The sequence below is a fragment of the Haliotis asinina genome, chromosome 1 (assembly GCF_037392515.1).
Source record: "Haliotis asinina isolate JCU_RB_2024 chromosome 1, JCU_Hal_asi_v2, whole genome shotgun sequence".
Lineage (NCBI taxonomy): Eukaryota > Metazoa > Mollusca > Gastropoda > Lepetellida > Haliotidae > Haliotis > Haliotis asinina.
In genome coordinates, this window is record NC_090280.1 from 23084078 (window position 1) to 23099141 (window position 15064).

At 39.7% G+C, this 15064-nt stretch overlaps 1 protein-coding gene across 1 annotated transcript in view; it reads right to left on the reverse strand.

Moving 5' to 3' along the window:
* The window catches only part of LOC137261559 (sialoadhesin-like), a 39169-nt gene that overhangs the window by 11290 nt on the left and 12815 nt on the right, over positions 1-15064 (reverse strand). The window contains exons 12-13 of the mRNA XM_067799362.1: positions 1094-1393; positions 339-534 (exon numbers count right to left, since the gene is read on the reverse strand). Of these exons, the coding sequence (XP_067655463.1) occupies positions 339-534; positions 1094-1393 (496 nt within the window). The remainder of the gene's footprint in view (positions 1-338; positions 535-1093; positions 1394-15064) is intronic.

Here is a 15064-nt window from a genome sequence, read left to right on the forward strand (position 1 = left end):
CGAATTTGGTGTCACATATAAAGGGAAGATTAGGAGGCATCTGTGCCGCTTGGCTGCTTTTTGATTTTACAAAAACATTGTCGTGATATTGACAGTTGATTGACGTTCTTATCAATATTACGAGTTGATACGGCTAATGATTTTGAATCGTTGGGTACCACTGCCGTTGGTGTTCTCGCAGCTGTTCCATCACGTTAAGATGAATGGAAGGGCAGATGTCATCCAAAAGACAGGCTGTATGTTATAGATTCTATTATAGAAGTGTTGACTTACAGAAGACATCCAGTGTCAGGTTCCGTGATGCACTCCCATGTGTGTTGTTGACGTGACACATGTACTGTCTAGACACAGACACATCTACAGCTGGTATAGACAACACAGCCTTCCTGTGTCCTGTCATCACCATCTGTCTTGATGTGTCCCACCAGGTTACAGTGCAGGCAGGGTTACAGTCAGCAGAACATCTCGTCGTTACAGGTTTCCCTTCCTCCAGTTTGCCCCTTATGCCGTCAAAGTGTATCTGGTCAGGTCCATCTGCAATGCATGTGAGATGGTCAGCTAGGAAGGAAGTCTTTTTCTGAGATGTAAGTCTAGTTTCCGTCTGTGACGTAAATGTCTGAATAAAGACCAGCTGCTTGGTTTGGCCTGTGCTCTTGGGATTCATAAGAATGGCAAACCTCCCTGTCTCGCGATCGTATCAAGTTGTTTTCCTCTAACAATAAGTACCGTCTACAGCTGGGACACCGTTGTAACTCACCCACCCACTCTGTTGCTATGCGCAACTCTTGACAACATATCCGGGTGATCATACCAGCGCCCCGTTCCTCAAAGCGATCGTAATTCCCATACTTTACCACAGACGTACGACAGTTCGCTTTGAGGAACGGGGTCCAGCCGCAGTTTTGAAACTTTCAACTGATCATTGAAGCAAACTTGTCGCTCATTCCTATCAGGACTTTCACAATAATGATTTCTGTTCTGTTTACACAGAACTTCTGCGAAAGAAACTTGTCACAAAAGTGTGACTCAGCAGAGTTTCAAGGATACTTAATACGAGGTTCTGTTACCTAAAGCAAGGTAGGTTCTTACTCACAGAGAACATTCAGCACATGTTCGTGGCTCCAGTCAGACTTCAGTCCCTCCTCCACAGCCTGGCAACTGTAGATGTCTCCCCAGTTCTCTCTGCTGGCGTGAATTATTGTCAGGTCATCTCCACCTGTAGGAGACTCATCACCAGATTCTAGCAGGGTCCTGTCCCTTCTCCAGATGTAGGTCATGGTCAGTAGGGGGTGGTCCGGGGGTAGACTCCGGGAGGTGGAGGAACATGTAAGGGTGACATTCTCACCTGATACAGGTGAGGCAGGGCCGGTGATGGTAGGTGTGGTTGGCCTCTCTGTGAAAAAATATAGCAAAGACCTTAACCTTAACGCTTGTGTCAATGTACTACAATGTCAATGTTTTTACTAAATCCTCTATACTTGTTCATTAATTTTCCATCTATTAAATGTTAAACAGTTTAAGTGTTCCCTCGTCACGCCAAGGATCCTCAGTCCACAGTTACAACAGGGAATACGTTTTGACTGGATCTTAATGCTTCAAACCGTTTTGTTGATTAAATTTGATAGTTACCGCGCAACTACTTACTGAATCGAGTTAACAGTATTTTCCATAGAGAGGCGGTAAAAGATGCAAGACTGGTGCACTCGGATACACTTATTCATGTTAACCTGCGATAAAGCTTCTTTGTCGGCTTATATATGTCTTTTGGCATGGTTAATATCCTGCATTGGGAATAAACATTGTATTTAGCGACCCTTGTGCGTAGTAATGCGTGACGTCACAAGCTCAGTTTTCTAATGATCACTCATTTGACTGCGTTACATTATGTAGTTCCCAGTCAACTTTTATGTTAAAGAACGTATTGTTGTCACCAAATATTAGCTTAGTTTGAAAAATGACAAGAAACACATATGGAATTTGGGAAACTTTCAGTTAAACTTTTGAACAACAAATATAATGTTCTCCCCATCGAAACAATACCCCTTATGAACTCTCCAGTCTCATGTGTAAATTACTCATCGGCATCATGAAAAAGAACGGATCTGACCCCGAACCACTAGTTCTCAGATGTAAATTAGAGAGACCATATCTCTCATTACGAGACAACAATTTTCTCTCATCAAGGCACTCACAGTGCACGGCCGTCAATCTGGACACGATCGCCAATAGATGGGCGTGTTTGTTTACAGTGTGAAAGTAGTCACTAAAATTTGCATATGACCTCTCTAATTTGCATTGGTATATGCATATGACCGCAAGGGATACCGAAAATATCCGTTGGCTTTATGATAAATACAGAAGAACCAGCATATCTCTGGAATAGTTGACATAAATACCACACACAATACACACACATGCACACACAATACACACATGCACACACACAATACACAAATTCACACACACAATATACCCATGCACACACAATGCACACATGCACACACACAATGCACACATGTACACACAATACTATGGAATACTGTAAGGGGCATTCTCGCGATCTCGACCTTTGGAAGCAATTTTAAAAAGCCAAAAGTGCGAGAATGCGAGATCGCGTGAACGTGAGATTTGGCCAAAATCTCGCGTTCTCGCGATCTCGCATTCTCGTGTTTTTGGTACAGAGCACGTTTCTGTCAAAAGTCGATAACATGAGAATTCGACATTTGTACATGCTGTCAGATCTCGCAAACTCGCAAACTCGACTTGTCAAATAAGGCCACAAAAACACGAAATCACGAGAAAACGAGAATGCGACGTTTCATTTTCTCGCATTCTCGCGATCTCACGATCTCGCGTTTTAGACGTTGGTGTTGCGCATGCGCATTATCTCGAGGTCAAAGCGCATGCGCATGTTAGTAGCGTTGTGGTCATGCTTCATTCACGCTTTTTACTGCCCAAGCATTTAACAAATTTATGACAATGCTTGAAAATCCTTTGTAGTGTATGTAAGCCCGCTGCTGTTGTTATAATTTCTTATGTACTTCAAAATCCAGAACATGTTCGATATAATTTAATAAACGAAATCGTGAACATGGATGTCAAATATAAGCAGAAACACTAAAGTGTGCTGAAGCTGGAAAAGGTTAACGTCAGTGAGTGATAAACTATTGGATAAAGCCGCATCAATTCGCGACTATTCGCAGCTACACTGTATAGAACTAATCACTGACCTGGGCTTTTCTACATGATGTAATTTCATGTAAAGCTAGCATTAGTCTGTCTCACAGTCCCTAAACACAATATTTTCCCTACTGCCTAACCCTCAGTGCAATGCTTAAGCCCTAAGTGAAACAAGTATAGATTTCATCAGGTCAGGTTCAGGTCTGGTCTCCCTTGAACTCCTTTTCATTTTATACCAATCTATTTGTCACAATCAAAATTATATATTCACAGACAAAGCCTTAGTCTATGCTAGTAGTGTGTAGCAGGCTGCTAAAATGTGCTTGTCTAGTGTTTATTCGACACCATATTAACTACTTTCGGCCCACAATACTAGTTTGTCTTCCGCTCCCACCTGACTGCAAAACATCCTGACTTACACAGTTCTTTGTCTCCTGGCTCCAAGAAATAGAAATACATTTGTGTCGCTAATATTTGTGTTCCTGTAGCGCCCATGACACAGTGAATCCAATGCTTTATTAACGCAGACTACGGGTTATGAGTGACATAACTGTTCCATATCGGGGTGGAAGAAGGCTCTCTGTTATAACACAAATATACACAATATGCATAACATAGCATCGCATCTAATGAACTTGTCGTCATAATCATCATCATCGTAAATGCATATTAATGCATAAAGGTGCACGTACAGTGATTAAGCGCCGCAATATAGCGCAGATGACTTACGTTATCACAGGTTTACAGTGATATACAAAACGAGAGTTAGCAAAAATATTTATATTAATACATAGTATAATACTGAAATGGACTAGAGATACTGTGTACAGAACCTGGGGGTAACGCGAAAGATATTGTACAAAGAAACCTATAACATGTGAGTGACACGAGAGTGGGTCTGCATATCCAACAACACCACAGTCAACGCATGCATTAAACGCATATATGTACAACACACTGATCAAATGTAATCTGTGTCAAGTATATAATATATACATGCTAGATGAGATATATCAATCTTTGAAGATACAGAAACTAGATAGCAAACAAGAACTCTAGCCAGCATATTGACTAATCAGTAAACAACTTAACCATAAATGATTCAAACTGATTCATACAAGTTAAATGGTACGCTGTATATTGACTTTTGTTTTGTTTACCATGAGCACATTTGTACCTACTTTGTGTATTGATTAATATTAGGGTTTAATTGACTATGTGTGTCACAATTAAAATGCATAGCAACTAACCTTTGACTCTGATCTAACTGTGACACAGAATTGTAAATGAAACTAAAAGAAAAGAGGCAGCTGACAACTATTTGCAGCTTAAATACATAAAGCATTCGTGGTCTACGAGACCACTATATCCTGATATAAGATAATATATGCCTATTATTTATTTTTTTGTGTACACAATGTGCAACCACTTAATTCATCCCTATTACACCATACGTTCTTTGCTTGGTGAAATACTCCACAAACGTATCGTACGACAGTAATTTACACAGGTACCCAAAAAAGTTCGCCTACAAAAAAGTAAATGTGGTTTAATATTCCTTCCGTCTTCCATGCTTTTTAGAAATTAATCAACCTCTCTGAGCTACCCGTGATCTCAATTCAACATGACTGTATAGGTAACTGGCAGAAAAGCGCGAGATTGCGAGATTGCGAGATCGCGAGATTTGTCAAGTGTCGCAATCTTGCGTTCTCACGTCCTCGCGTTCTCGTGTTTTTGAAAATGGCTATCTAGAACTGTATATGCAATTGGTACAAAAGCACGAGAACGCGACATTGCGAGATCGCGAGATCTCGTGTTCTCGTGTTTTTGAAAATGGGTATCTAGAACTGTATAGGCAATTGGTACAAAAGCACGAGAACGCGACATTGCGAGATCGCGAGATTTGTCAAGTGTCGCAATCTCGTGTTCTCGCGTTCTCGTGTTTTTGAAAATGGCTATCTAGAACTGTATAATTTTATGCAATTGGTACAAAAGCACGAGAATGCAAGATCGCGAGACTTTTCAATTGTCGCAATCTCGCGTTCTCGTGTTTTTGCTAATGATTACATAGAACTGAATAGGTAAATGAAACCAAAACTACGAGAACGCGATATTGCGAGATCGCGAGATTTGTCAAGTGTCGCCATCTCGCGTTCTCGTGTTTTTGAAATCACAGTCTAGTAGTAGGGTTACATATGCTACCAAACCCGAGGAGGAGTATTTTATCCAAATTTGAACAGTCATGAATGTAAAACACAAATACTAGTTTGTATTAATTCAGATTTGTGCAATTTTTCTTGTGTGAACACTATATTGATGGAACAGCCCTCATGATGGATCAGCCTGGCATTCAAAACCTTGTCTTGCACGTTCATAACACGTGCTAAACGTGCCCTGCACGTGCGGCTGCTCATTCTTCTCTGGTATCCTTCGTAGTCTAGTGGATAAAACCTCCACGCAAGAGAGCGAACGGTTGCGGATTCCAAACCAGTTACCAGCTGTATTTTGGAGTGTGTGAGTGAGTATAGTTTTACGCCGCACTCACCAATATTCCAGCTATTTGGAAGCGGTCTGCAAATAATCGAGTCTGGACCAGACAATCTAATGAGCAACAACATGAGCAGAGATCTGTCCAACTGGGAACCGATGACATGTGTCAAGCAAGTCAGCGAGCCTGACTACCTGATCCCCTGTATTTTGAAAGTTTTCAGTAATGTAATATTTTGTGATAGCTGTATCTGTCATAAAAAGCATGGTCATTCCACCTTTCATTTGGTTAAATAATGACCATTTCCAAGCCTAAATTATGACATGGTCGAAATGTAACCTGACATGAGATTTCAAAACGTGTTCTTCAAAACCTAGGTTTAGATTGAGTGAGTTTAGTTTTACGCCGCACTCAGCAATATTACAGCTATATGGCGGTGGTCTGTAAATAATTGAGTCTGGACCAGACAATCCAGTGATCAACAACATGAGCATCGATCTGCGCAATTAGGAACCGATGACATGTGACCACCCGATCCCGTTAGTCGCCTCTTACGACCAGCTGAGTCGCCTTTTATGGCAAGCATGGGTTGCTGGAGGCCTATTCTACCCCGGGACCTTCACGGGTCCTAGGTTTAGAAATGATCAGTGCAACGTCACAGCAGAGCACTACCTGATTATGGAAGAAACCTAGTTTACTGCAGACAAAATCGGAGATAGGTTAATAAGAGATCGTTATCAATCTTCATTGCGCTTCTATGAACGTTTTATCACCGCCACTACGTTTCGTTTCGTTTCCTATGCTATCCTATTCCCTTGTTTTGTTTTGTTTTTTTCATTAAACGTCCGGCTCTCGCCGTGTCTGTATTGAAGCGTTGGTGTTGTTGTTTACTGGCGCTCGCTATACAACGAATAGTGTCCACGTTCTATCACGATCAATTACGCTCCTTTGTGCTACGACACATTCTTCTGCGTTTGGTGTGCTTTCCTATGAATTGTGTCACGCTGCCAGACAAAATTAATTGTGAATTCATGACATAGCTTGAAAATCCTTTGTAATTTGCATAACGAAGTGTATGGTAGTGTATATAAGCCCGCTCCCGTTGATAGAATTTCCTATGTACTTCAGAATCCGGTTCGCAGCTATTCGCAGCAAGACCGGCAGTTACAGCAAAATTCACAGACCAGTGAGAATCCTCATAACGTAATATCACATACGGCTATCATTAGTTTGTCTCACAGTCCCTAAAGACGGATTTTAGCGGAATTAAATAAACATGAGCTGAAATTTGTCAGGATACTTACAGACATACTTTCATTTATTTAGAACCCCCAAAATATTACTTCGGCTAGGGCCGAGCTCTCAAAGCTTAAATCTAGAACATGGATCTTGAATTGTAGTTAAATCCCTAGATTGGTATCATATCTACAGATGTTTACGTAAATATGATTCCAATCTATGGCTTGAAATACACTTGAAGATACATTTGAGAGGTCAAAGATGCTTCTGAAGGAACGTGCCAAGCCGGACAGAACGCTTGTGATATAGTGTGTCTGTTGAGACTATACAGAAAAGAGTGCTGTGCTTTGAGCAAACTTGTTGGCACATGCTCTATTAAGTTTTATTTAGGTAGATATAATTGCATTTTGTCTGTCATGTGTACTAGTAAATTTATGCATTTGCATACTCGCGGGCTAACGGCTTTCGGCTCAATTTATGCTTTTCAGAATACAGTGGAAATACATACGATTTTTGTACGTGCGAATGCTTGGTTTGATCCTTTATAACATAGTACAAAATGTTGTGATTTAATATATTTCTTTTAAGACATATTAATAATCATTTCACAGTTGCCCATGGCCACTCTTCTTTAACATAAACGTGCTGATTCAGCATGAGACAATAAAGGTTAATTAGGAAACCCCAAGAGTTTTAATTAAGGAAAGAAAAGCTGTCAAAACACTGTCACTTCCTGCCCAGGACCCCAGGATGTCACACCCTCACAAGCTAAGAGAAGTAAGGAACCTTCTCAAACAGCTAGACAACACATAACAACAAGACAGTATCTTTTCTCTGGGACTCTCGGTATGTTATGAATGTTGGTTTTTCATCGTTAACTATACATTTTCAACCAAACCATACCTGGAATTCAGATTTCGTTTTAATATTCTGCATTCCAGTTTTAGTAGTACCCGGTGGCCCCATTTAGGCCATCCCGCAATCAAGTGTTCTCGCGTTCGTATGTTTATTGAGATCGGTACATAAAATAGAAGAGTACGGGCAACTCCTGCAAAAGCACGAGATCGCGAGATAGCGAAATCACGAGATCTGTCAAATGTCGCGATCTCAGAAATCATTACCTGGAACTGTATGGGCCATGGACACAAAAGCACGTGAACGCGAGACTGCGAGATATAACTGATGCAAACTCTTGTCAGTTTCAAGTCCTGCTTTGTACTTGGACGAATGACAGATTCCAGCCACGCAGTAGTTTACCATCTCTACTGACATGATTTTTGACTGGATCGAGCGCAAATTCAGAGAATTCATGTGTTTTCCAAACCCAACATCTCTATATACATTCTTCATGGATAACGACTTGTTTTAGTGTGTATGATTTTGTTTGACAACATTATATGAATCCATACTGAAACGACGCATCAAGTACACAAAAAGAAGTTGTTATCCATAAAGAATCTTACTTTCTTGTGACTCGCTATACTTCTAAAATGCCCATCAAACAGATCATCTGTCTGTACACACAATGAACCCTCAGCATATCAGCAAATGAAAAAGCCAATCAGAAGCCGTCGTTACTCCTGAGTGCACATCCAGGTGCTAAGACTGGGTTCGGTCTCCCGAGGACTTCGTTTCGGGGGAAGTAAGTCCAAGTACAACATATTGCACTTTTGAATCGCGATTGTACACTTATAATTTTGTTTATTTCTTTTTTGTAAAAGCAGCAATGTATATTACATATCATGAATAAGTGATGAATGTGTTTTAATTATGTTTGATTTTTTGGTTGCATGTGACCTTTAATCATTGAACACAACAGGTATTAATATGCTTGTAAACCAAATAAAACTCAGCACTCGGAATATCATTTAACAAATAGTAGTAGTTCGTGTTTGGTACTATTTTCTCTATCCTATAAGTATGAATACATTTGACCAGTGTATGGCACTTACACGAGGTTATTGCATACGTTGACTGTGCGGATGCTGGCCATGGATGTGTGGACACAGTCCCGTATCACCCACAAGATAGGTTTCGTTGTACAATATTTTTAGTATATTCTAATTCAGCTTAGTATGTAACACGACTTCTGACTGGTCAATGCTATGAATTTCCGACCGTATAATCAGCATATACGGCAGCAATTTGAAAACCGATTAACCAAAACCTTTGAATGAATCCCAACACTGTCAGGGTAACGCTGTTTTTTCATATTTTGTATACATTTGCAGAAGCACTAGGTCAGTTAACTCACCTATCCCACAAAAAATGGATGGAAAGACAGCGCAGTATCATAAATTTTGTTGTAAGATCAAACAATTTACTTGCAACGGGCTGTTCACCCATCATTGTTAGATCATGGAACAAGATTCATGACGTCATTATAGAGTGTCACGTCAACCACTATAACGTCATTTGACTAAAGAACTGTAACGGTCCGTCGGTAAGGAATCAAAGGACCATTATCATTTACAGCGGTCCGCTCATTTCTGATAACCAGAGGGCGGTTTCATGTTAATTCCATTTTATTTTAACTGTAACACTATGATTTATTCATCATAGTCAGGCTTAGTCAGTGTGAACATAACAACCGTGCTGAAGGGAACTAATTTGTCTGGTGATTGTCTTAGTTCATGGAGTGATATGATTAACCTTTGAGCTAGGGGAACTTTGACCTGATTTAAAAATATAATTTTGTTTTCACTAAAACCAGCATAATACGAGTTGAATTAGAATTGGGATAATGTACTGTGGTTGACGAATTAGGGACGTAATTAAGTTATATAACCTGCGGTACACATCCCCAGTCCGTCAAACACAGTACAGTTATCCCCTCTTTTCACCATTAGGCCACATGTTATTTTAAGGTAACGCTATTTTTCAGGGCATATCATTTGCGAAAGCCCGAGGTCTTTCACAAAATGCCCGACGAAGGATCGCAGTTAGAAAGGACCGAGGGATCCTGTAAATGATAATGCCCTGACAATTAGCGTTACCGTTATTATAGCTATAATAAATATAATTTTAGTAAAAAAGAACACAAGCAACGCCATCGGTTTAGAAGCATTTACTGCTAACAACAAACGACGAAGATCAATGACACACATTTTACAAATATAGACACGACATAGAACAACACAGATGACGTCACTGTTTTCAGTGCTCAACAACGTTAGCCTTCCAGTCGATATTTTTATTGCTGTATGTTGTAATTTATGGAACGATTGTGATGGTTGGCACAAGCAAGAAAGTGCATGATGACACATGTGTATGTGACGAATGTGATCATTATATTGTCAATAATGAGCTCAGGTTCAAACGAGCCGTAGGTGATTGAACTTCAACTGCTGAGCTACTTATGACGTCACCTAACAACGGGATGGATAATGACCCTCATCAAGCATTTTACAGGCATTAGCAAGCTACATTGACCGCTCATTTCCGATAACGTGCGATAATAATTCTATCCATTTCAGCTCTAAAACTCTTTACGCAACGTTCATTTTGTTGATCACTGTAAACATGTAATCACGAAAGTGACCTGTGTTATATTGCATGGCGTAATACATGTATACGCCCTCTGTTTATTATGAAGGCATGTTCATCAGATGTGTTTTAATATTATGTACATAGTGTATATTATTGTTATTACAGGGTGTGTTCTTCCCGAAATATATGGAAATAAACAGGTATCTCACACATAACCCCTAGTCTGTGGTTAATAAGACTTTGGAACTTATGGCTACCACAGGAAAACTAATATTTACGAAACAAATGTATTTCTATTTCTTTGAATGTGGAGACAAAAGATTAATGCAAGGCAGGGTGTTTTGTAGTCAGGCTGGAGCAGAAGAAAATATATTGATTAATATTTCATGGCCCATAGTGATGAAAATGGTGTCGAGTAAAACATTGGACACGCTCATTTTAGCCGATTGATACAATTTGGTGTGTTAGAATTTTGCTGGAACGTATATGTTAGCCTGGCATTAACGTTTTGCCTGTGAATATATACATTTTTGATTGTATACCCATTTAAACTGAAAATGCGCTCAAGACAGAATAGACCTGAACCCGAGGAAAATCAAGACTTGCTTCATTTAGGGCTAAACCATTGCAGTGAGGGCTGGACAGTAGAGAAAGATAATGTCTTCAGGGACTGTGAGACAGACTAATGCTGGCCTCGTATGATATTACATAATGGAGAAACTCACTGGTCTGTGATTATTTCTGTGACTGCCGGTGTTGCTGCGACTAGCTCCGAACTGACGCGGCTTTAAGCATTATTCCATACACTACACACATGAACACACACAATGCACACATGTACACACTCACTGCACACTAACACACACATATTCGGACCCATGTCGCTATATACCAGCATACGATAATTTCCTCCCCTCAGCTTTCACTATTGGCAATAGAAGGTTAAACAGCTATTCATTCCTGTTGGAGATGCATTGCAACAGTCAACCTTTATTCTTCATATACTACTCACGTACTACAACGAGGACCTGTCTACATCCAGTAACTTCCTACCTATTGGTTCCCTGACAGTAGTAAGTACCAGCGTCCTGTACAGTAACATTGTAGATGGTAAACCTCATCTGTCCGGTCTGTGATGGTGAGTCCTCCTCGGTGTATCTGATCCTGGTCCTGTACCCGCTGTTGAGCACTACACGGTGTGACTTGGGCTGGACCAGTAACAGTCTCTCAGCTACCGAACCATCCACCCATACATAATATATAAAGCTAACACTGTCTGGTTTCATGGTCATGGTAACATCTTCGCCAACACGTGTAACAGTGTATGGGTATCCAGTTGTCATGGAGGCAAGACCTGCACTCAAAACAAATAATACTCACTCGGTTGACATAAATATTGAAGCACATTATTTAAGCCTGCTCCATATAATACAAGTTCACAGATACATACCACATATACAGGCACGCAAACGAAATGTAAGTCACAAATTAAAGCGTCAAAATATGAAGCAATACTATTTTCATAGAAAACACTGGTCACTTATAAAAAGTCATGTAAAGCTCAGGATAATTCAAATGCTCTTTTCAGCTAGCACATACATACCACACACATGTAAGCCCCAAAACAGAATGTGAGTCACAGACATGTCTACTGGCGTGGTAAATTCATACTGACACATCACGCACTTTGACATTTGTTTTTAAGCGTTGAAATATTTAGTTTCGCTGGATAATATTTCCCTAAAAAAGCGGGTAACTTCCCGTTGAATTTTAACCTATGTTTACGTGCGCTTAACGTTACATAGTCAGTAATGAGTTGTTTACATTCATATCCACAGACAAATAATGTTGGTGACAGATTACTCACAAAACTGCTTTTGTTAAGTATTATTGCAGCTATATGGCGCCGGTTTGTATATAATCGAGTCTGGAATAGAGAATCCAGTGATCAATAGCATGAGCATCGACTGCTCAACCAAGTCAACTAGTCACCCGATCCCGTTAGTCAGACAGATCGTTGTATTGGTTATGGGGTCATGTTTGCCTGTACAGTTTACAAATCATCTAAGAATGGTCAAAATATGGGTATAGAAAGGTTGATCGATGTTTGAAGATATTGTGAGGGAATACAGTGGTTATATTGAACATTCGGCAGGAACAGTTAGTTGTCCATAATGAACATTTTGTAGCAGTGAAAACTATTCATCTCGTATATCCTGTTTTTTTCCTAACAAATGAAAAAAATAGGGTTGTATGTTTGAGTTTGTGCCGACCATCACAGTGTGAACGGTAAAATTCTGTTATTGGTGTATCATCGTCATTCCTATATATGTTGACTTTGAATTGGTTGTGGGATGCTCTATATTTACAAAATCCCTGGATCAAATGATGAGTTCTAGTTTCGAGCGTAATAATGTTCATTCATTAACAACAACTTGAAACAGAACTTACTCACTTTTATTTGGGTACGTGGAGTTCCTTCTTATTATTGAAAATTCTAAATACAGACAAACAGACTTTATACGCTTGTTGAACCAGTATCGATGAAAATATTATACTGAGATATTTATAATATGTCACTAACAGTCACTCACAATGATGACGTCGTTATGGAGCACAACAATAGCTGATGTGTCGAGATTCAGCTCCAAACCCACTGGGGCAAAACGATTCCAGAAAATTCAGTTGTCTTTGGAGACCATAGATGATGTTACATAGACTTACAACTAGGAAATGAGTTAAATGGCGTACAAGCTATATTCAATCCAGAACGTTCATGTGTTAAGCCTTGAGTCGACGAACGGATTATGTATTCTTAGCCAATATCTATTGTCTATCTAATTAGCACATGAACTGAATCCACATGTAAACCTAATATCTACTTTTGTCCAGAGATGATTCAACCGTTTTCATTATGGTTTGCCTAAAGGAACACGCATTTTAAGCGAAATGTCTCGAGTGCGTGCCACTGTATACGTATTTGGGTATTACTTGCTTCTCCGACTAGTGAAGGTTCGGGGTAGAATAGACCTTCAGCAACCCATGCTTGCCATAAAAGGCGACTAACGGGATCGGAGGGTCAGGCTCGCTGACTTGGTTGACATACGTCATCGGTTCCCAATTGCGCAGATCGATGCTCACATTGTTGGTCACTGGATTGTCTGATCCAGACTCGACTATTTACAGACCACCATCATATAGCTGGATTATTGCTGAGTGCGGCGTAAAACTAAACTCACTCACTCGTTTGCTTCTCCTAATATGTTTTCGTAGTATAAGCAGATTTGTTGTGTTATTGAAAAGTGGAGATATTAAAACTAACTGACCATGCTTCTCAGTCTTAAACATGTCAAAGTTCACACTGGTAACGAGTATCCGGGCCCAGTATCTCTAAAGCTAATAGAACCAAGGCGTTGTACGTTTATCTGTTTTGAATGGATATATCCCAGGGTCAAATCCCCTACCACATATGCCCGTGGAATGCTTGCGACTGACTATCGTCCAAACTAATCTCAAGTTCACAATAGTAAGTGTTATATGTGTACGCGATTATCTGCGATAGCTAGAACAGAACAGAATACGAATAACAGTCGCAACTTAAGGGGTGTAGTAAATTCAGTCAGGTATGTAACGTTGCTTCCTTCTGGTTCGATAAATGTTTACTACTGCTATTCTATTTTAACTTCAATCTAACGGACATCGCTTTACTATTTGTTTCCCTTGGCACTACCTTCACGTTGATGTGCAACGGTGCAACCTCTACCAAAGTCAAAAAGCTTATTGTACAAACGACATCCGGCTCATATACATATCATACTGTTTCACACGGGAATGACACATTCTTTAAAGACTTTGTTACTTTTAACTAGTGCATTTTTATTATAATAATGTATAGTGAAAGGTTTGATATCTGAGGTTCGTTCTTAGTCCTTATCAAATGATTTGTAATATATTTCTTTCGAAGATCACTATAAAATGGACAGACGCACACAGAGTGAATTTCATTTCCTAGTTGTATATGCATAACTGACATATTCGTTCCGATTTTGCAATGAACAATTTTCTTCCCTCATTTTCGACATGGTCTAATGAACCTAGCCGATATTAGATAAAATGGTTCCCTACAGTTTCCGGCGTGAGTACTGATGAAAGAAATTCCGGTTGAAATAAAGTCTTGAACGTGTTGTAATAGGCATAACATGAACTATCTTCCAAAGTTGAATGCCCCTCGAGCTAAATATATCTACAGACCGAGTTCAAAATTCTTTGTGAAACATGTCTACACTTCCAACTGATTCACAAAACCATATACAACCATAGCCATGGACAAATAGAAGATTCCTTACACGCGATACCTGTGTAATTTCCCCCATGTTATCTGAATGTAAAATCACGTTGTAGCTATACTGGGAAGACGGTGTCCATGCATATGGAGAAGTTTGAACCAGTGTTTTAAACATCTGGGAATTAATATATATTGGCTTTCTCCCACATTCACCATGCACCATACAATTTGGTGAAGAGGAGCCAACACTAAGAACTTTTTGAGATGCTAATAAATGAATCTTCTCCAAACATTCATACCGCTGGAATCCCCATACCTCTGAGTCGTATGATAAAGTTGGTTGTATAATATGGCTCACGTATTCTGCATTACTGTTTAAGAAA